Source organism: Megachile rotundata, chromosome 2 (assembly GCF_050947335.1).
Source record: "Megachile rotundata isolate GNS110a chromosome 2, iyMegRotu1, whole genome shotgun sequence".
Lineage (NCBI taxonomy): Eukaryota > Metazoa > Arthropoda > Insecta > Hymenoptera > Megachilidae > Megachile > Megachile rotundata.
Genome location: NC_134984.1, coordinates 10,625,672 through 10,646,584, shown reverse-complemented (window position 1 = coordinate 10,646,584; position 20,913 = coordinate 10,625,672). Strand labels below are relative to the sequence as shown.

The 20,913-nt window shown below is 32.0% G+C and overlaps 2 protein-coding genes and 1 long non-coding RNA gene across 5 annotated transcripts in view; 1 reads left to right on the top strand and 2 right to left on the bottom strand.

The window, feature by feature from the left end:
- 5-HT7 (5-hydroxytryptamine receptor 7) overlaps positions 1-1,191 on the bottom strand; it is a 270,839-nt gene extending 269,648 nt beyond the window's left edge. For all 3 annotated transcript variants that reach the window (XR_013040476.1, XR_013040479.1, XM_003705650.3), the window contains exon 1: positions 1,052-1,191. The gene's annotated coding sequence lies outside the window, so the exon portion shown is untranslated. The remainder of the gene's footprint in view (positions 1-1,051) is intronic.
- LOC143265782 (uncharacterized) overlaps positions 1,170-20,913 on the top strand; it is a 50,347-nt gene continuing 30,603 nt past the window's right edge. Inside the window, exon 1 of the long non-coding RNA XR_013040486.1 lies at positions 1,170-1,251. This is a non-coding gene — a long non-coding RNA (uncharacterized LOC143265782). The remainder of the gene's footprint in view (positions 1,252-20,913) is intronic.
- On the bottom strand, positions 9,625-19,715 carry LOC100874748 (protein argonaute-2). Its single transcript, XM_003705639.3, has 16 exons — positions 18,723-19,715; positions 18,508-18,541; positions 17,017-17,879; positions 16,330-16,665; positions 15,166-15,363; positions 14,787-14,907; positions 14,284-14,657; positions 14,091-14,210; positions 13,750-14,023; positions 13,165-13,326; positions 12,937-13,102; positions 12,600-12,690; positions 12,366-12,529; positions 12,007-12,274; positions 11,558-11,742; positions 9,625-11,475 (listed from the first exon to the last, which is right to left on the bottom strand). Exons 2-16 carry the CDS (start codon positions 18,518-18,520, stop codon positions 11,397-11,399), a joined length of 3,414 nt encoding a protein of 1,137 aa, XP_003705687.2. The 5' UTR covers positions 18,521-18,541; positions 18,723-19,715; the 3' UTR covers positions 9,625-11,396.

Here is a 20,913-nt window from a genome sequence, read left to right as displayed (position 1 = left end):
CAAAAGCATAAAACATAGGCAATTTGCAAAATTTAGAAACTCACATATTTGAGAATTAAGAAATTTCAAATTTGAAAGACAATGAATTTGAATATTTGAAACTTGAAAAATAGGGAATTTATATTTTTGGAAATTTAGAAATTTGAATATACTAGAATTTGATATTCTAAAGCTTAAACATACAAAATTACAAAGTGTGAAAATTTGCACTATACAAAACTTAAAATTTAGGAAAAAAAAATTTAAACAATAAAAAATTGAAGTTTTGGGAATTTGAATATGTGAGAATTTTCAAATTTGATTTTATGAAATACAAAATGAAAAGATTTAAGAATATGAACATTTGGAAAATTATTATAAAGTTAACAATTTAAAAATTAGGATAATAGGAAATTTAGGTATTTTGAAATAATATATCCAGTTATTTTTAAAATCGAAATTTGAAATTAAATAAATGACGAATATTGCGGTTGAAGAATTTTTAAAATTAGAAAAGTAGTAATTTTAGTAATTTGGAAAGCAGGAAATGTGACTATTAAAAAATGTACATATTGACGATTAAGAATTTGGCAACTAAGAATTTGACGATTAAGAATGTTAAAATTCAGAAAATCTGTAATTTAGAAATTTGAGGGTTTAGAAGTTTAAATGTAATGTAGAAAATTTGAAATATGATAATTTAGAAAATTTGAAAAATTATAACTCTGGAAATTAAAAAATTGTAATTCTGAAAATTTGGAAAATCAGTATTCTGTGAGTTAACAAATAACGAATTTGGAAATTAAAATATTGGAAAATACGGAATTTGTAAAATTTGCCAATTTCTTCCTTTTCAAAATCCAAAATTTAATTTTCAAAACTAGTTAATTTGAACGTTCCAAAATTTTTAATTGCAAAAATTTAAAAGTTTCGAAGTTCAAAAAGTCTAATAATCACAAATGACAGAATTTGCCTATTTATAGAACCCATCGAATTAAATCACTCTTTCACGCTTCCCACTACCGTACCATAGTACATCTAACCGTAGTTAAGAACCTCGAAATTCGCATACCTGTTCGAGCACGCGAGGCTCTCGAATCGTAGTCGAAGCAAAGCCACCTGCAGTTTCCCAATCGATCGTGGATCCCCTGGATCATCTCCCGAGAAACTTCCCGGGTATCAACAGAACTGCTTCATCACAGCACTCCTCCAATTAACGACGACACTAGTAACTGGTCTACTGCTACCAACGGAAGAAGGAAAACAAAACAGGTGCGTCGACCTCGGTCCGTCTCACGTCTTTCTTCGGTTCGAGTACGAAACTGCCATCGAATTCCGCGCGTCCGCACTGATATTCCACCAACGAAACGAATATACGGTGTCTACGAGCACTTATTTACCTCTGTTTACCGACATCACTTCCAGCTCGCGACACAACGCTTTCCACCCTCTCCGTGCAACTCTCACTGATCCACTTCGACACGTAACGGTTTCGAATCGCGCGCACCGATTTTCAAACGAGTACAGTCATAGATCACGCGACTAGTTACAGAGCGACGGTTGAATGTTTCACTTTCGAATGTTGACACTGGTTAACGCGATTGGTTGAGTTTCTTCGGCGAATGTTCGAAGAGGGTGAGTTTAATGGAGACTCGTCCTGTTGCTTCGTTTTCCAAAGCTCGCTGGATAGAGGGGGAAACGGATGCGTTCGCGTGGCTGCGAAGCGTCGCGACGCCGACAGACCGGCTTGACGTTCGTCGTACGACTAGACCGGGTTTTTGCCGTTGACCCGGACCCGCCTTGCGGCGCTTGCGCCGCGCCGCCAAATTACTGTCCTATCCGGAAAACCGTCTGGTACATGACGCAACGTATCGTAACGCCCTATTGCCGCCGTTTTCTCGTCCGCGTGCGTTCGTGCGACCAAACTTATTTTTCGCGCCACGGAGCCGACGAAACTAACCCCAAAAACCGGTACACGCTGATTTTATGCGATATGTGCTTGCTTTTTGAAGTAACGTACAAACATATGATCGTAATGAGAAATAATCATAAAGCACAATAGTTCGGGAAATATTATACTTGATAGCTGGAAGAAAGATGACGGAAAAGAAAAAAGGGAGTTTTGCCGGAGAGCTGACAGTGAACTTGTCAGTAAGGCATTCTAGCAGGACCTTAGGGCGCGTATACATTATATTAGTAACTAGTAGCCTTACCATTTGGTAATCGAATTTTTTACGTTTCTTTCTTTGCTTATACTTGGTTTATTGTTAAAAATAGAAAGCAAAAAGGAAAGAAGTATTTTAAAAATTTTTAAATTTTTACATTTTAAAAGATTTAACACCTTGCACTATTTTGACAAGTCGTGACGCACTCATACTTCGGCCGTGATTAATTTTAATAGAATTTTTAGTACGCTTCAATTTGGAGTTTAAGTACAATTATAATTTGCATAGGAAACAATTGTATAATAACATATTGACATAACATTTCAAATTTTTTTGTCTGTTTTAATATTGTAACTGTAATTAGTCAGTTCTGACTGACGCACCTGACAAATAATTTATAGTACAAGGGATTAAACTCTAAAATCTATGTATCTCCAAATCTAGACCCCCAAGTTTCCATATCCCAAAATCTCTGCAACCTTAGATGCCTATACACCTAAATGTCTAGGTTCCCAAATTTTTACATTTCCCAAATCCCTACATCTCCAGATATCTAGATTACCAATTCTCCATATCCTCAAATCCCTACATCCCTAGATGTCTAAATTTTCAAATCTCCATATCCCCAAATTTTTACACTCCTCAAATCCCTCCATTTCCAGATTTCTGGATCCTCAAATCTCCACATCCCTAAATCCTCACATTCCCAAATCCTTACAACACTTAATCTCCACATCCCCAAATCCTTACATTCCCAAATCCCTAAAAGCCCAAATTTCCATATCCCTAAATCCCTACATCCCCAAATTCCCACATTCCCAGATTCTCACATCCCCAAACTTCCAAATCCCCAAATTTCTACTTCCCCAAATTTCCACATGCCCAAATTCCAAAATCCTTAAATTTCCATTTCCTCATATTCTTACACCCCAGAATTCCTAAATCTCCAAATTCCTATATCCCCAAATTCCTAAATCTCCCAATCTCTATATCTTCAAATTATAAATCCCCAAATCTCTACATCCCCAAATCCCTATATCCCCAAATTCCTACATCGCCAAATCCCCACCTCCCTAAATCCCTACATGCCCAAATCCCTACATCCCCAAATCCCCACCTTCCTAAATCTCTAAATCCCTAAATCCCTACATCCCCAAATCCCTACATCCCCAAAATTCCTACTCCCCTAAATCTAATTATCCCGTGATTTTATTATCACAGTCCTGTAATCATGTTAACTGTAACTTCTAATCCAATTGACCCTCGTCTGTACTATTATAGTCTCCGTAATAACATGTTCCGACACAACCTCCTTTTATTCGCCTCTTACAGAAGATTCTGTTGATGAATTCCAGCTCCACAATCCACAAGGGAATCTTTCTTCAAAACCCGATGCACATGAGCGACTTTCCTTCGTACGGTCTTTTGCTGTACTCATGTCTTGCTTTGTTTTTTCAGTCGAAAGAAACGAACACATACATATCGAGATGGTACGGAAAATAATCATCCGTAAGTATCGGTCCTGTGAATCGTTCCACCACCGACTTGCACTTATCCTAATCAACTCTCAGCTCCGAAAAATCAGGTCATTCTTGCATTTCTGTCCAAATTCCTGAACGTTCGTTCCAATGAACTCATTCCAATATTCATGTAATCAAACCTTGTTTTTGGGCAATCTAGTACGATCAGGCTCATATTCGGTGCTTCTAACCATATTTTTCAAGTACCTGCTGTTGGCAATCTTCAAGTTGGTGCGCAGAAGGAAGAACCAGATGATATGTCTCCAATATGAGTTTGTTTTTACAACATAATAGCACAGAGTAAACCAGAGGCGACACTTTTTATCTGCACCTTTGATCTCTGATTTATGCTGTCCTTTTAAATTAGGCCTTGTTGTACAAACGAGCGGGAAATTTATATCGAGCAAATCTACTTTCATGTCAATCTCTAATAATTTAGAATATATTTGTATTCAATTTTCTGTAGATTACTAATATTGCCTTTTGAGATATACAAATTTTCAAATATGCATATCTGTAGATTTATAAACTAGATTATGAGGATTCAAATTGAGGTTTGCTAATTTGGAGGTTTGAAGATTTGATAGTTTGGAAATTTCCAAATTCATAGATAAGAAAATTAGGAAATTTGGAAACTTGAGAATTTATCAATTTTTCAATGGTAATTTAAAAATTTGGAAATTAGAAAATCTGGAAATCTGGAGGTATTTTGAGGTATCATTGATATTTTTATCAATGCTACGGCGTGGGAAAGTTGAACAAAAAACGAATATACCAAAATGATTGCTCACATATCGGTCATATATAACAATTGAACAAAAGAACAAGGACGTCTGAAGCAGTAGTCTTGGACGTCAGAACGTCATAGTGGGACTGTTCAAGATGTGGGTAGAAGTGATCGAGTAGTTTCCTTTGCTGTGGGTCGACCTCCTACGCGCCAAGTCGAGGGTTGTTGACGATATGCGTTTGCTTTTCTTCACTAATCTCAATCCTAAAATTCCATTCCTGACAGTATTCGTCCTCTTATTTTCATAGTCGAAAGCACCATACAAAACTGGGACTCTGAAGATTCAGAATTTGTAATCTACAGTTCCACTGCCGGTGTTATAGCCGTTTGTAATAATTATAATAACTGTGTTTGAGACTTTTAAACTTGAATAAAGGTATTCAAACTATCTTATTTCCAAGTTTCCAAATTTCTAGGTTACCAAGTTCTCCAATTTTCAGATTTCCAAGTTTTCAAGTTTGTAGGTTCCCGAATTTCCAAACTTCTAAATTATCATACTCAAAAATGTCTTAACTTTGCACATTTTCAGATCTCCAGACTTCCAGATTTCCAGATTTTCTAATTTCCAAATTTTTAAATTGTCAGTAAATTTTCTAAATTTTAAATTCTCACGTTTCCAATTTTCCTAATTTTCTTATCTATAAATTTGAAAACTCCAAACTATCAAATCTTCAAGCCTCCAAATTAGCAAATCTCAATTTGAGTCCTCATACTGTAGAAATTTGAAGTTTTATAAACCTACAGATATGCATATTTGAAAATTTTTAGATTTGTATAATAAAATTCAAATTTTGATTATGCATTATACATTTCCACAAACGTACTCCATGTTCTGAAGATCAAATAATTGTCCAATCTACAAGCTCAAAATATACTTAATATGAAAACAAATCAGTTATTTAATATTCAAATATATATTCCTAGAAAATATTATTGTACGTGCTCTGATATTAATCTAACCTAAAGCATACTAAACACAAGAACAATACCCAATATTAACATCGAATTATACAAGCAGAATATTTTTCAATTATTTATATCTGTTAACACGTAAAAATAATACAAGTTAATAAAAAGTTAACTGATAAAACGTGTCAACTATCGTATTGCAATTACTTCTCCACAGTGGTCGATTTATGGGCGAAATGTGCCGTAGCGAAGGGGTTAAAGGTGAACCTAACTTTCGTAAATCGATCGCCCGTTAAAAAGTGCAAATAAAGTGTGAAGTAAAAAGTGTGCCGCTATTTTTCACCGTACGTGAGTAACCATTTTCTTTATGTTGGAGAACTTCAGTTACCAGTGTTTGATGTGCAAATTTAGCAAACTCCATCTAGAAGTTGGCGTTTACTTTGAGTTTGGCGATAAGTGAATGCGAATTGCGTTTGAACGTAGGACACTCTATACATTCACCATTCGCGAGTGCATCGGTTCAATGTTAAAGGGGTTCGAATGAAAGGAAAAGTTATTTGTGGATGAATATATGTATGGAAAGTCGTGTTCTCTCTATTTTTGTTCCTATCTGATTAATGTGTACTTTTGCAAAAAGGTTATAATACACAATTTAAACGCAATTTATACAGGCTGGCTCACCACATTTCGCCATCTAAATTTGTGTCATTATTATTACTCATAGCAAACAATGTTTTAGATGATTTCAATTTCTTAAGAAGAAGAAAATAAATTATTTCATTTCACATGATCTGTTAACTTGATTGATTTCGTTTTCTTTTAATTTTAATTGTTGATTTCATTCTCATACCAGAAGTAACAAAAATTAAGTATATTCAATATGTAATGTCCAAAATAAAATTTCGACTCGTTAAGTTTGAAAATTTGATTCGTTATACTAAACATTTGTGTTATTGTTATAAAACTTATATATACATTTGGTAAATTGTAATAAAAACTTGAGCTGTATTGAGAATTTCCAAAATTTCCAGTGCAATGTAACCAAAGCCAACTTTAAAATTTCGACACTTTCTTCAACTTCCCACGTGGTCTCCAATAGCAAAACGAATACCAAACAGTCTCCACCTTCTTCCAGAATTTGAAACACTAAATATTATACTTGTCATGGTGGAAAATTTAATTAGAAAGAGTACTCGTTACTTCCTCGTTGATATAATGGCGCCACGTTCTGCAAGAACTGTTTTCTTTGTACATAAAGACACAGCTTTCGAGTCGTTCACATCGATCGTTCGCTTTCAAGACATGTTCGTGTTGTTCGTGGACGCGTTTTTACGACAGAAACGAATTTTCGGGGGGATAACAGTATGAAAGTGTAGACGGAAAAATAATGGATTTCAGAGACCAACGGTCAATCTGATAGAAAAGTACTTTCGTTAAAAAGAAGTATCAAAGTGCACCGCGGAAGGGTCACTTGGGTTTAAATTTCTTTTCAAAGTGGACGGAAAAGGATTTTGATGAAAGTATGACGTATTTCCTGAAACTCTATGCCATTAAAATTTCTTATAAAAATTGCTGAATTTGTTTTCTTTTTTATAGTAGCATCATTCATTCATCATTATTTAAGATTAAAATATGAAATTGGAATACTGTATTTTTTTTAAGGGTAAGAATAAAGTAATAGCATGAAAGACAACTTCAAATCACTTTAATAAACAGATTGTCAATTTTTAGACAATTTGTTTTCATAGTTGCATGTACATAATGTCTGTTTTGTTCGAATGATTGACACCGAACCTTAACCTCAATCGCATGCGGTGGTTAACTGAATTGCTAAATCAGATCACTTAATTTCTGCCGTTTGTCTTCTTAATATTCATAGTTAAATTTTTTAATATTCATTGTCAAATTATTTTTTACTATTCGTAATTAAACTATTCTTTAACATTTTTGTAGTTAAATCGTCAATATTCATAATTAATATTCGTTTTAAATCTGTTAAGGTAATAATTACCTCTTCAGGTTTTATAAGGTTACTTTATTTCAATTCAATAATCGCTTGATACATTAATAATTAAATACAATAATCTCTTAGAGTTTTGACACAATTCTCTCTCACATTTAGAAATTTACAAAATTTAATAACAAATTAGTTAATAATTAAATAATACGTTTACCTCTTTTAAATTTAAACCTTTTGAAAGTTTCAAGTTTAAACAAATTTAAAATTATTATTCAATATTCGCGACATAATTTTACTGAAATTTTTGTTAATTCAAGAACTGAACAACAAATGTTTGGAGAAAACTGTTATGCTATAAAAGTTATTAAATTATTTTTATTATTTATAAAATTATAACCCATAAAAAGATATTCTCTGATCGAAATATATAGCTGAAAGCGTTACACGCAGTTGTTTTTATAAAATGGGAAGGACACTAACATTTCGCAGACTTATAACCGTAATTTTCCGCACTACACGATAATACTTTCGAGGAAATGGTTCTGGCAGAAAATAAAGCGTCGTTTCGTAAGTAATCTTCGAGTGAAAATTTAAGGAAGTCACCTCGACAGTGTCGCGAATACCAAAAAGTTCCATTACACCGAGGAGGAAGAATGTTCTCGCGTCCATTTCCGGTGATTTCGGGCTCGCCGGTTTAAACGAAAGAAAAAAATATCGAAAAAGCTGTATTCATCGTAGAGAGGAAGCAGAGTTCATCTTTTGTGACAGTGATAAAAAATGAAATAGGATAAATGTAAACCTTGTTTACGTTACTTCTTCTTCGTTTCAACAATTCTTCATTTATTAAAAATGTTTAAAATCGTTTGTTAAAAATTAAATTAAAAATGATTTATAATGGTTTTGTTTGAAATTAAATTGAAAATGATATAAATAATTTTGTTAAAAATTAAATTGAAAATGTTGAAAATTATTTATAATGATTTTGTTAAAAATTAAATTAAAAATGCTTTAAAATAATTTTGTCAAACACTAAATTAAAAATGATTTAAAATGATTTTATAAAAAATTAAATTAAAAACGTTGAAAATGATTTATAATGGTTTTGTTCAAAATTAAATTAAAAATGATTTAAAATAATTTTGTTAAGAACTAAATTAAAAATGACTTAAAATAATTTTGTCCAAAATGGTAATTAAACCTATAGATCAAATTCTTACAAGTGTTATAAGTACTTTATTTATTGTCTTACAAACAATTAAAGGATGAATTTACGGAATTTAAGGTTTAATTTAAGGAATTTCTGTATTGAAGCGTATTGGATTGTAATTCTGTAATGAGAAAGAGATTTCAACCCAGTATCGACCGAGCCAGAAATTCATAATTTCAATTTGAAGTAAAAAATATAATAAAGAAATTTTACAGATAAATGAAGCAGCTAATCGTTTAACGTGAATGAATTTACATCGCAACAGATTTTATTTCGAGAGGAAAAAGAAACGCTACAAACTTATATTACAAGCTGGTAATTTAAAATATTTTCTTCTTCATTAAATTAAATTCAGTCATAGAAATTAAAGTATTAATACTGAAAAAATTAAAATTAAAAGAAAATTAAATTTACTATAAATTTTGTTGCAATAATTAATAATTTGCAGATTTATTATAAGTTTTATTACAATAATTAATAATTTGCAGGTATTAAATGTTAAACATTTTTATTTTCCAAAAATAGGAATACAAAGATTTGATTTTGTAATTTACGTATTAATATTATAGTTCAACATTTGTACGTATTCGTGATAATTCCTCATTAATGTTTTCATACTATTTATTTCTTATAAATTAATATAAATTGTTTCTTAAAAATTAAAGATACGTAATAACGCCAGAACAGGAGGATTTCATCTCGTAATCTTTAAAGACAAAACTTCGATACGTAATAATAGATGATATTAATTATACGCGTCTATAAAGTCGATCAAACGATGAACTTTGAGAATCTTCTGCGGAACTTTTCCAATTATACATATTTCAAGAATTTTATAATCAACTTGCATATTTGACTGATAATGATTGATTTCAGACATCGATTAATTAATTTCTAATAAATGAATTAGAAGTTAATTAATTTCTAAATATAATTTTCTAATATTTCAATAATCACTTTATATTAAATATTCAGTAATAATATTTGGGCCAATGATCATAGCAGTCGAGGCCCATATTAAATCAATCAATCAATAATCATATTGAAAATTATATATTAAATTCAATAATAATTATTAACGTTATTAAAATATTATTGAAAACTAATCGCATAACTGTATTACAAAAATTTATAAATACAATGATTTGTAAAAACATCAGCTTACGTTTCATGCAACGAAATTTCTAAAATCCGTTTTAAAAATGCGAGGCCAAAAGTTACCCCGCAAAAACTGGTACACCATTCATAAATTTGATGAATGAACGAATATTTTTTCAGGGAAAATATGTATAATTATTACATTCCTCACTGTGCCATTCGCAGTGACCTCGAGTTCTTTGTTTCCATATAACGATCTAATTTCGCGGAATATAATTTTCGAGATGTCCACAACACACTGGCAATATTTAACAAATTCAACGTTTTGCGGATTAAAACAATGCGTATTCGCGGAACCTGATATTTTTTTCGCTTCTTTGAAACATGAAATATTCAAGTACGTACTGCTGGACAAATTGGTACGCTGTTATGGTGGTTAAAAATTAGGGAATTTTTTACGATGTTTCCTGGATGTTTGCGCAATTTGTTTATTTTGTAAATTGTAGTTCGTACACGTTTCATCTAGTGTTATTTTTCTTTTTATCGGGATTCGGAGATTTGGGGGATTTGGATATTTATTTTGGAGATTTGGAAAATTGAGAATGTAATTTAGAGATTTGGGAGATATAGAAATTTAATTTGGAAATTTAGGAGATTTAGAAGAATTGGATATTTGGAATTTTAAGAAATAATGAACGAAAATAGAAACGCCAATTGGCTGTTTGATAGTGTTATCATAGATGTTAAACAAAATGCATTACACTATAAACTACTGATAACTTTATTAAATATATAAAAATCCTATAAAAAACTATGAAATAATATAAAAATTGTTTAGTAGGTTCATTGAATACAAAATTACTAACTAAAATAATTTAAAATGCTTAACCCTTTAACTGCCGGCTTTTTTTGTACTTTTTTTAATTAGTTGCAATTCTATCTTAACTAATTTTAATCTAACCTTATTATTAAATTGATGTTCTATTTAAAAAATTTTTTTATTCATTTTATTTTTAATGGTATATAAACCTTATTTGATACTAGTAAAAATTAGCTATGTGGTTTATAAACTACACCCCCAGTTAAAGGGTTAAAATGTTATGTGTATATGATTGATTTAATAATACAATATCTGTAACAATATCACAGACAATTTTTTTACATATATGAAAGTTTTTCCTATAAAAAACGTTAAAAATTGTTTACAGTCTTACTGAAAACGATATTACTAACTAAAATGATTTAAAATGACACTTAACCTTTTAACTGCTGGTTAAGATTTTAATTTAAGATTTTAATTTAATCTTAACTAATTTTAATCTAATCATATTACTAAACTAATATTCTATTATAAAAGTTTTTTTTTATTTTATTTTTAGATCTGAACTATTTAATATTAGCAAAAATTATCTTGTTATTTATATACCAAACCCACTTCTGACTATAATTTCAACACGTAGTTTATGAACTACCCCCGCAGTTAAAGGGTTAAAATGTTATTTATATATGATGGAACAATAATGAGAGAAGTTAATAATACAATATCAATAATAATTTTAAAGGCAATTTTTTAAATATATGAGGAGTTTTTCTATAAAAATGGTTAAATAATATAAAAAGTGTTTACCAGATTTACTGGAAATGAAATTACTACTGAAATAATTGAAAGTGACGAACAATATGATAGAACTTAATAGATGATATCTTACAATCTAAATGATCTATGTTAATTTCAATCTAAATGATCCGTGTTATTTCCACAACGGAAATATCACACAAAATACATAGGATTGTCAAACATCTGTATGTTCATTTTACTTCGCGCTCCAGTCAGGTCCCCCACACGATATCTGCGCAAATTATAAATTATAAGTATACTATAAGACTAAGGTTAATAATAACTAACTAAGGTTAATAATATGTGTAACTTACTCATTAAATAAAGTCTTGCCTCTGTAAGCTGCTAAATGAGCATTGTATGTGGGCGCAGGATAACTAACACTTCTCGTGCATCGTGCGTACGTGTGACAAAGATAATACGTTAACTCTTGAAGATCATCCTCTGATAAGTTACTTTCATTGCAGAGACATCTGTACCTTGTCGGTCGAGCAGTACCCTATTATCAAAATTTGTCACATGTCTAATCAATCCTTGAACTATTCAAAGTTCAATATTAACCGAGAAATCTTCCAACACCAATTTAAAATAAAACCAATACCAATTTAAAATCAATACCAATTTAAAATCAGTACCAATTTCAAATACTCCCCTTCAAAATCTTAAATTATTCCAACAGCACGATAACTGAGATTTAATTTTACTAGCAATATGAAATATTGACTCAATCACCTTGATATACCGTAACATGAATACTACTCACCTTAATACTAGCATGGGATACGAGATAATAATCTATATGCTTAGGATGCGTAATTTCTGTATCAACAATGGTACCCGGTAGCACGTTAAAATTCCTATCACAATTTCCATCAGTTGGAAAAAGACGAATGTGATGTCTCTTCTGAACTACAAGAAATATGATCGGAATCGGGTCTTCGCTAGTTCCTTTGAATTCTGCAACAGCTTTCCTTATTGCGTTTAATTCAAAATGCATGATCTCCGGGAGCTGTCCATCGCCCACACCATCCCTGTCGATATACACAAAGGAACCGTAACCGTGATCACCAAATATATTGTATTAAATATATTAAATAAAATAATCCTGTGTATTAAACGTACCGATAAAAAATAATTTTTTTAGGCTCGCAATTTGTGCTGTCTTGAAAGTATTTTAATTGCTCGTACATAATCTCTTTCAAATGCTGAATGTGCTCTGTTCCTGGTGGCTGGAGTCTAATTTTAGCATTATATTGAAAGGGGTTTAGATCATGACTCGCAACAACCTATATTGAAACAATACCGATTGTTGAATATGTACAGTAAGTATGTAAAATTAAATTAAAGATGTCTTACGGCTGCAATCGAAGGCCTGTTTTTATCTTCGGGCGGAGGATGCGTTACATCTGCACCGACCAACATGCACGGTTCATTTAAACATCTTGGTCTAAAAAAAATATTTGCTAATAGTAATTTAAATTAAGTAACATGAGTATAGGTAAATGGATCGAGCAGACGTTGCTCTGACCTTGACCTTTTCTTAAGTTTTTCGTTAAGTTTCTCTTCGGTCATTGTTTATGAACAAGTTATTGACACAGAAAGATTGAGAAATATAAAAGTTGCTCAGAACATTGATCTCTAAAAAATATATTATGGTCAAGGTTCTCAGAGTGAAGTTCTTATAATTAATTACCGAGAAGTAGGAGCTAGAACGTGGTTAACGCCATTAAGTTTCGAATTTATCTTCAATAAAATATTTATGGCCGTTGACTTATTCATTCTCGACAAAGTCTTCGATTTTATACACTGAGTGAGTACACCGCCCCTCACTGTCAGTTCTGCAGTTTGCTTCACTTTACCTTGAAATATCGTAAGATTTTACTAATTGTAATTTGCAAAATGTAGAAATTGTGGTACTCACTGTATGCATCATCAAAATTAGGAATTATAACTATTACTAATTTTAGCTGTTTCTTCTTTTTCTCTTCAAGACATTTTATAATGTCAGTAAGGTTATTCCTCTGTAGGGTTACGGTGGAAAAAGGAGTCAGTGCTTTGCCAATTCTCATATTTACATTTTCAGCTAAGAAAAAGATTTTAATATTAAAACATCTTACAGTGGAGTATAGTGTGGAGTTTGAAAGTTCTGAAATTTTAGAGCTTTGGAATTTGATGGTCCACGAAAGTGAAAGTTACGATATTTTACAGAAATTTTATTTAACGAAAGTTATTTAAATTTAACTTAAAATAGTCAATTTTAATTAGTAAATGTTATTGAGTATGTCATTGCGCTATTACGAGATGTGCAAACATTTTGAAACATTTTCAGCTTTCTCGAAAACAAAATTTGAAGAAATTTTTACTAAATCACCCCCTGTACGAATTACACCCTGCAGAAACTCACGATTTTTCCAAAACTCACACTGATCCTAATTGCAAATATTTAAGATTGCAAATGCAAATATAAGCATACGAATTTTAAATACATAAAATTTTAATATCATACCTTCCCTTCGTAGCGTTTCTTGAAATTCGTATAATTCAGTGTATTTTACAAATTTATCCAAATTCACGATAGTCCATGACTCATCTGGCAAATTACACGGAATGTAAAATTTTAGTGATCGCCATTCTCCTCCAGTCACGGCAACTTCTCCATTAGAATATTCTAACTTGGGAGCATCAAGAATTCTAGCTGGTACTTTTTCGAATTGTCCGTCTACGGAAAGCTGAAATTCCTTCGTTAAGATTGGTTGTTCATCCAACTTCAGGCTTTCAAGCTGCAATCATATCATATTAGAATTAAAAACATAACTTTTCGAATGTCTAAACGCTACAAGTGCTTACAGCAGTCGTGATTCTTTTTGAACGTTCTTTAGCATTGACCGCAGCGTGTAAAATCATTTTAGTCGTTTGATTTTCAGTCAGTTTTTTCATGGTTGCTTGTCCCTCAACGATCGTGCACAGCTGTAAAGATAATAATAGAAAATTATCTAATTTCTTCGAATTAACGATTTGGGATTAGAAATTCTTCGTGTACCTCCATAGGTAGATGAATGTGTTTCTCCATACGTCCAACCCAAAGACATGGTAGTTCCGGATTCTTTATAGTATAGTTTTTGTATTTCAAAAAGTACTGTTCCACTGTGCACATCGTATTATCTTGCAGAGAAAATTTATTCTCTCTTGGACATGCGCTTAATTTATTAATAGCATAAACTCTTCTGGTTGTGGGTTGTCCAGGCAGTTCATATCGTATTTTTAACCCCTTTAAACTGTTGTTTATTTTTTGTTCATTTTTTTTAATAATTTCCGGTTGTAAAGTTGATAGAGGTTTTGGGTCTCTAGGATGTTTACACACGTCCTTCAGGAAATCAATAACAGATTGCTCTTTGGGGAATGCCTTGTAAACCACTGCGTGTAAATCATATTGAACATGTATCAATTGAATGCTGATAAAGTCTCCGGTAAATGTATTGTGCATGTATGATACAAGTTTATACATATAAGATAGTTACGCAAGTAAATGTGTGAATACATTACCGTCGACGTTGAAATAGACTCTGTTTCTAACGAGTACCGATTGAAATACACCGGTCCACAAGTTATAGCCATCTGCTAAAGGTATTTCTCTTTCTGGCTTTTGATAAAGCGATCGGCCCACCTGTGTAGACGATACTACATCAATTCATACGTTTATACTATTGCAAATAGTTATACTGTGATTATTGCGTACAATATTCTTGAACATTGTTGAAGTAATATAATTGTAGGACGATAAATTATCGAACGGTAAAATGTGGCTTTATATTTAAATATGCTCTCGTTCGAAAATTTCTCTCGATTATTGTATTACATGGCCACGAAATGAAATATTCAGATTTTTTATTTTTTGCATAAACAGAATTATGAAATAATTTACCAGAGTAAAGTGATACGCGGGTCCATGACGGAAAATAGTAGCCAATGCTTGTATGCAATTTTGCTCTCGTTCGCTGTCTGTTAAACCTCTTGGATTTTTCAACCATGACATATCAAGCGTTGCTGCTTTCTGCAGGTACATTTTGTAAACACGTTCTTGCTGTTTCACCGGGTCAAAAACTGTTACTTCGTCTTCTATCTGCGGGGTAAAATGTATTGAATTATGCGACTCTATTTAGAGTTTCTCACATTATTCGGTCACTGCAGTACTCTGTGTTTGCTATTGCATTAAGGGATGTTTTATATGTTATATTGTTTATTTTCCAAAAATATGAAACATTGACCGTCTTTTCGCTACATTACACCTTTCCTATATGAACCAAAGATACAATATTTACTCCTGTCAGCAGAAATAACATCCTTCCGTCAATCTTGAGACTTTTCAGCAAATTTTCCGGGAAAAAATCAGTCTTTTCCGATTAGTCATTAATGTGTTCTTGCTATTCGACCATTATATTTCTCATTATTCTACGCACAGCTTCAGCACTGATTTTCTTTCCACTTTCATGACAAACTGAAGCTATACTTCACTGCAGATTTTTTTTAATTTTTCGTATTAAGTTTCTTTTTTCGCTTACATTCAAAATTCGAGGTTTTCTTAAATTCGATACGATTTTCCTTACATCTTTTAACGTCTGCTATTATACTCTGCTTCATTACTAACTGTGCTATTTCTCGGTAAGTTTTACCTTTCCCTGTGTGATACATTACAAATTGTCTCTTGTCAAAACTGGTATTCGTTACATTTAAATTACAGTTGTTTACTCTTGAGAATACAACCTTACACCGAAGTAGAATTACATTTCAGACGTTTGTACGGAACAGACCTATCTCTCAGTTCAAAAGAGTTCTAAATATTGTTAGCTTACAGAAAACGTACCACTGTCATATTAACAAAAAAAATTGCATTTTGCTTAGCATTTTTCAACTGAATATTATAGCAAAAAGAATTTGATATACTTTTAATCTGTAATGAATAATTCACCTCTCTGCAGTATAAGTAATATCATATCTAAAATAACTCATTTTGTGCAAAGGTACAAACACCAGAATAGTACTGTGTTCGAATAGTGTGAGTAATTATATGAACTTATTAATCACTTACGCTTTGATCACCGAACGGAAGATCAACTCTGCCATATGCATTCTTCTTGCCGTCAAACCCTAGGAATATATTTGGAAAGTGTTTCAGTCTATATTGCTCAAAAACTTGGTAGAACAAAGACTTCGTCACATTTGGTGTAATAACAACGTCATAGTGCATAATAGTATCCGGAAAATTTTTCCCGAAATTGATTCTGAACATGTTTGTTAACACCTGGATTTTCTTCCCCTGTCTTCCACCTCCGGTATTGCATGGGATTTGGTTTAAGTACATTTGAACTAAATCACTTGGTAAATTAGATTTTCCGTTTCCGCTTCTTCTACTGAGAGCAGTTTCCTGGTCAAACGATACAGTGAAATTGAGATGAGCTGTTCCAGCGAAAACATTGAATTTATTATATCGGAAACTGTGTTTCGAAATTTATATTTACACTAAAAATTTAGGGTAATTAAGAATTAATCAATCAAATTGTAATCGATGATGTAATTGTAATCGAATAGTAATTGTTCCTAACTGATGACAATTTGATTCTTAATTATGATACATTTCGTTAACAATGAATTTTAACTATAACATTATTAACTACCGATTAATTAATAATTAGTTATCAATTTAATTATTTGAAACCCTCGTCTGAAATCGGTGGTATCTGTAGTTGTATTAGAATAATTTACTATTGTTATTTACCTGTGGTTGCTTTGGAATAATTTGTTGCTGTTGCTCCGGACTTGATCGATTTTGTTCCTTCGAAGTTGATGACTGACGTTGCTGTTGCGAAATTGAGGTTTGTTGCTGCCGCGAAGCAGATTGCTGATACTGTTGCTGAGAAGTTGATTGCTGATGTTGTTGCTGGGAAGTTAATTGCAGATTTTGTTGCGTAACAGTTGATTGTGGATGTTGTTCCTGCGCAGCAAATGTATGATGTTGTGGAGCCAATGGCTGCTGCTGTTGCTTTAAGTCTGGTGGTTGCTGTTGTTGCTGTGGAGCAAATGTATGATGTTGTTGTGGAGCCAATGGCTGTTGCTGTTGCTTCAAGGCTGGTGTTTGCTGTTGCTGCTGTGGAGCAACAGATCGTCGTTGTCCGTGTGGTGCAAGAGATCGTCGTTGTCCGTGTGGTGCAAGAGATCGTCGTTGCCCGTGTGGTGCAAGAGATCGTCGTTGTTGCTGTGCACCAATGAATTGTTGCTGCTGCTGTTGTTGAACAGCATTTTGTTGTTGCTGTTGTGGAGCAACATATTGTCGTTGTTGTAAAACGTCAGATTGCTGTAATTGTGAACCAGGTCGCTGTTGCCACTGCGTTTGTTGCTGGTGTGAAGCAACTGACTGTTCTTCCTGTTGTGCAGCAGGTTGTTGTTGCTGTTGTGAAACAATAGGTTCTTGATACCGTTGTGAGGCAGATGACCCCTGTTGCTGCTGTTGTAAAACAGTTTGTTGCTGTTTTTGACCACCAGGTTGTTGTTGTTCTAATGCAGATGGTTGTGCATTAGAAGCTTGATGTGGCGGTACTTGAGAACCAGATGCTTCGCGCTGTTTTTGCGTACGCTTGTTTCCTGTATATCAAAAGTAAAAGTATTTCATATTTGCTGAAACATGAAAGCATTATAATAAAATACTATATTTTTATAATCTTATATTTTCATTATATTTTCGTTGTTTTGTACGTTGATCACAATTACTCTTCTTTTTATATTTCAATAATACAGAGGTGTAAATTTTATATCCATTTTTGATTCTTTTATTATGAACCTTGCACTACGATAATAAAATATTGTTTAAAAATTTCTGTCGGGTGTTATCTTTGACTTCAGCAATTTGATAAAAATAATCTTCTAATTGTTTAATGAAAGGTGCAGAATTGTTACGATTATCTCGATAACTCATACGCATGATGTTATCGTAAACACAAAAGAAAATAGTATCAAACTCGGAGCATTGAACATCCATTTCCAGGTATTGATAAAGATGACTCATACCGAGCGACTGATGCAACCGGTACATGCCAGTGCTTCCCTTATTCGTAAACGAACGTTTGAATTCCCAATCTCGAACTCCAAATATATATAACCATTAGTGCCACGAATACCACTAAATATTTTTTTCTCCTTGTTTTTTTAAGACCCACATAAATCTTTTCCCCAAAGCAATTCTCTCATTATAAATAAAAATACCATTGCATACCTTTTCTCGTCATCTTGCTATGTTGTCCTTCGATCTGTAAGAAACAATAAATCCAATTTTACTATCAGAGTGATAGAGCTAGAAAGTGAGTGAGAGATAGAAGTGATAGAGATAGAAAGTGAGAAATAGAGGGCGATTTGAAAGAATGAGACTTTTAGAAAGAAAGCATTTTTCTTAATTCAAAGCATTAACAAGGAACAATAATTTACACTAACCGTAATCAAGGTATAATCCTTTGGTAGAATGCACTTGATGAAAAACTCAGGAAAACTTTAAGACACAATTTACTTTCACGTTGGAGTTAATTTGTATTAGACGTGTTATAGTTGCGGGTGGAAATGCAACTGTTGGCATATTGTGCAATCGCGGGTGTCTATATAGCTTTTAAGTGTTTCGAGATGTTTCGAGAACGATCTCGAAGACCTGTCACAATATTCTGAACCAATAGGATGCGAGCATCTTGGCGCGCATTTTCTTGTTCGTTTCATTCGCTGTCAAACTCGTCTAATCGTCGCTTAAATTCGTTAAGTCTTTGGTCAAACATGTTGGACACATTTTAACAGCAATAACGTTCTTTATTTGTTGTCGTTTATATTACACAGGAGATTGTAAAGAGATATGAAAATGAAATTACGAGCCAAACGCGTTGCGCATGCGCGTACGATTGGTCCGCCATGATGCATATTCTATTAGTACGCAGTATAACTGCAACTAATTCGCGTTAGATGTTAGTGTTAGAACGACTAGCGCTTTCTTTCACAGGTGTTACTTATGCTACACAATCAAGCTATTATTTGCTTAAATATAACTAATTCAATGTAATTAACAGTGAACAATTTTATAAAATAGTTTATGTAACATTAACGTATGCAGTTATATATTTCTCAAAACAAAATAACCTCTTTGATATTTAAAACAAAATAACCTCTTTGACTGTTTCAAACAATTTCTGCAAATTTCTTTCGAAAACTGTTTTTTCAAAAATTCTGAAGCTTTATTAAATGTACATTTGTTGTTTCCAGAAAATCATAATCAAATTATTGCACCATTGGATGTAATATTATTTGGACCTCTAATTAAAGTAAACACCTTTTGCAGATTTATAATGTATATAGAATCTGAACATTTAAACAAAATTTTCATTAACAGCACGTTACTTGTTAATAGAAACGTAACTTTTTAACTGGAGTTGCAATCTTAGAAAACTTGTTCTCGCACAGTGAACGAATATGACAATAGTATGCTGACATCTATGAAGAATAGATTCAACTAGATATCGTCTATGTGCAGCATGTATGCGTCACTGCGAAATACTTAAAATGAATATGTAAATTATGTAAAAAAGACAGAACTGTTATTTATGCAAACTTAATGTGACGAAAGAACATAGATATATCTTGTGTTTTTCTTTTATGCTTATGGTAGTCATCTACTGAATAAAATAAAGTCTTTAAACTGCAAGTGCAAGAATGTATCTTCATCAGTAATTTATACTTATTAAATTAATAAATTTATTTATTGTTAAAGTCTGTACAATTGCACAGTGTATACAATATAACTATGAGAAGAAAAGACGAAGCTCGAAAAATAATAAACTTGCTTTTGTTTGGAGCATTACAGATTTAAAGTTGTGGAACAAAACTTAATAATTAAGTTTTTCTTTACGAAATGTAATAAAAAAATTTAATTGTGTACCGGAATAAAATTGTAAATATTTTTGTGCTATCTTTTAAATTGTTTTTTGGTATCTGATAAAAGCATATTTTTAATGTTGGTAGTCCTGGCTTTGCACTATTGGCAACATAAAAATTGTGATAGAAATTATCAATGTTATCTATATTTATAGATAAATATAATAACAGTATTAGGAGATAACTATTTATAGATAAATATGGATAATTAAAATATGAGTCATTTTTAAGCATTTTTAAATACCGAATGGAAAAGTTAAGTAAAGTAGAGTGAGCGCGCACTTATAGATCGTATTACGTAAGTGCAATGATTATCTTAACATGGTTGGTAACACAGGTTTGTTACATAATACGCACTTTGTAAAACTGCAAATTGCAACGTTAACTCTTCATAACTTCGGACGGTGATAGAAATTAAGAAACTGAAGTTCATGACATCTGGTATTTGGTTAAATTTTTAATTACTTCTACGACAAACTAATCAATTATAATCTCTAATTAAATACTTTTTAATTGAGAATTAAAATGTCACTGATATTTGAATGAAATGTAACAGTTAAATGGATAAAATGTAACAGTTAATTGAATTGACATTCATGATCAGATACTAAAGTTTAGTTTTTAACCCAGACTTGTTAAAGATTAAAAGCTATTTTTAATTGAAAAACTTCAATTTCAAAACTTCGAAAACTGAATAATAAAGATTTATATGTAT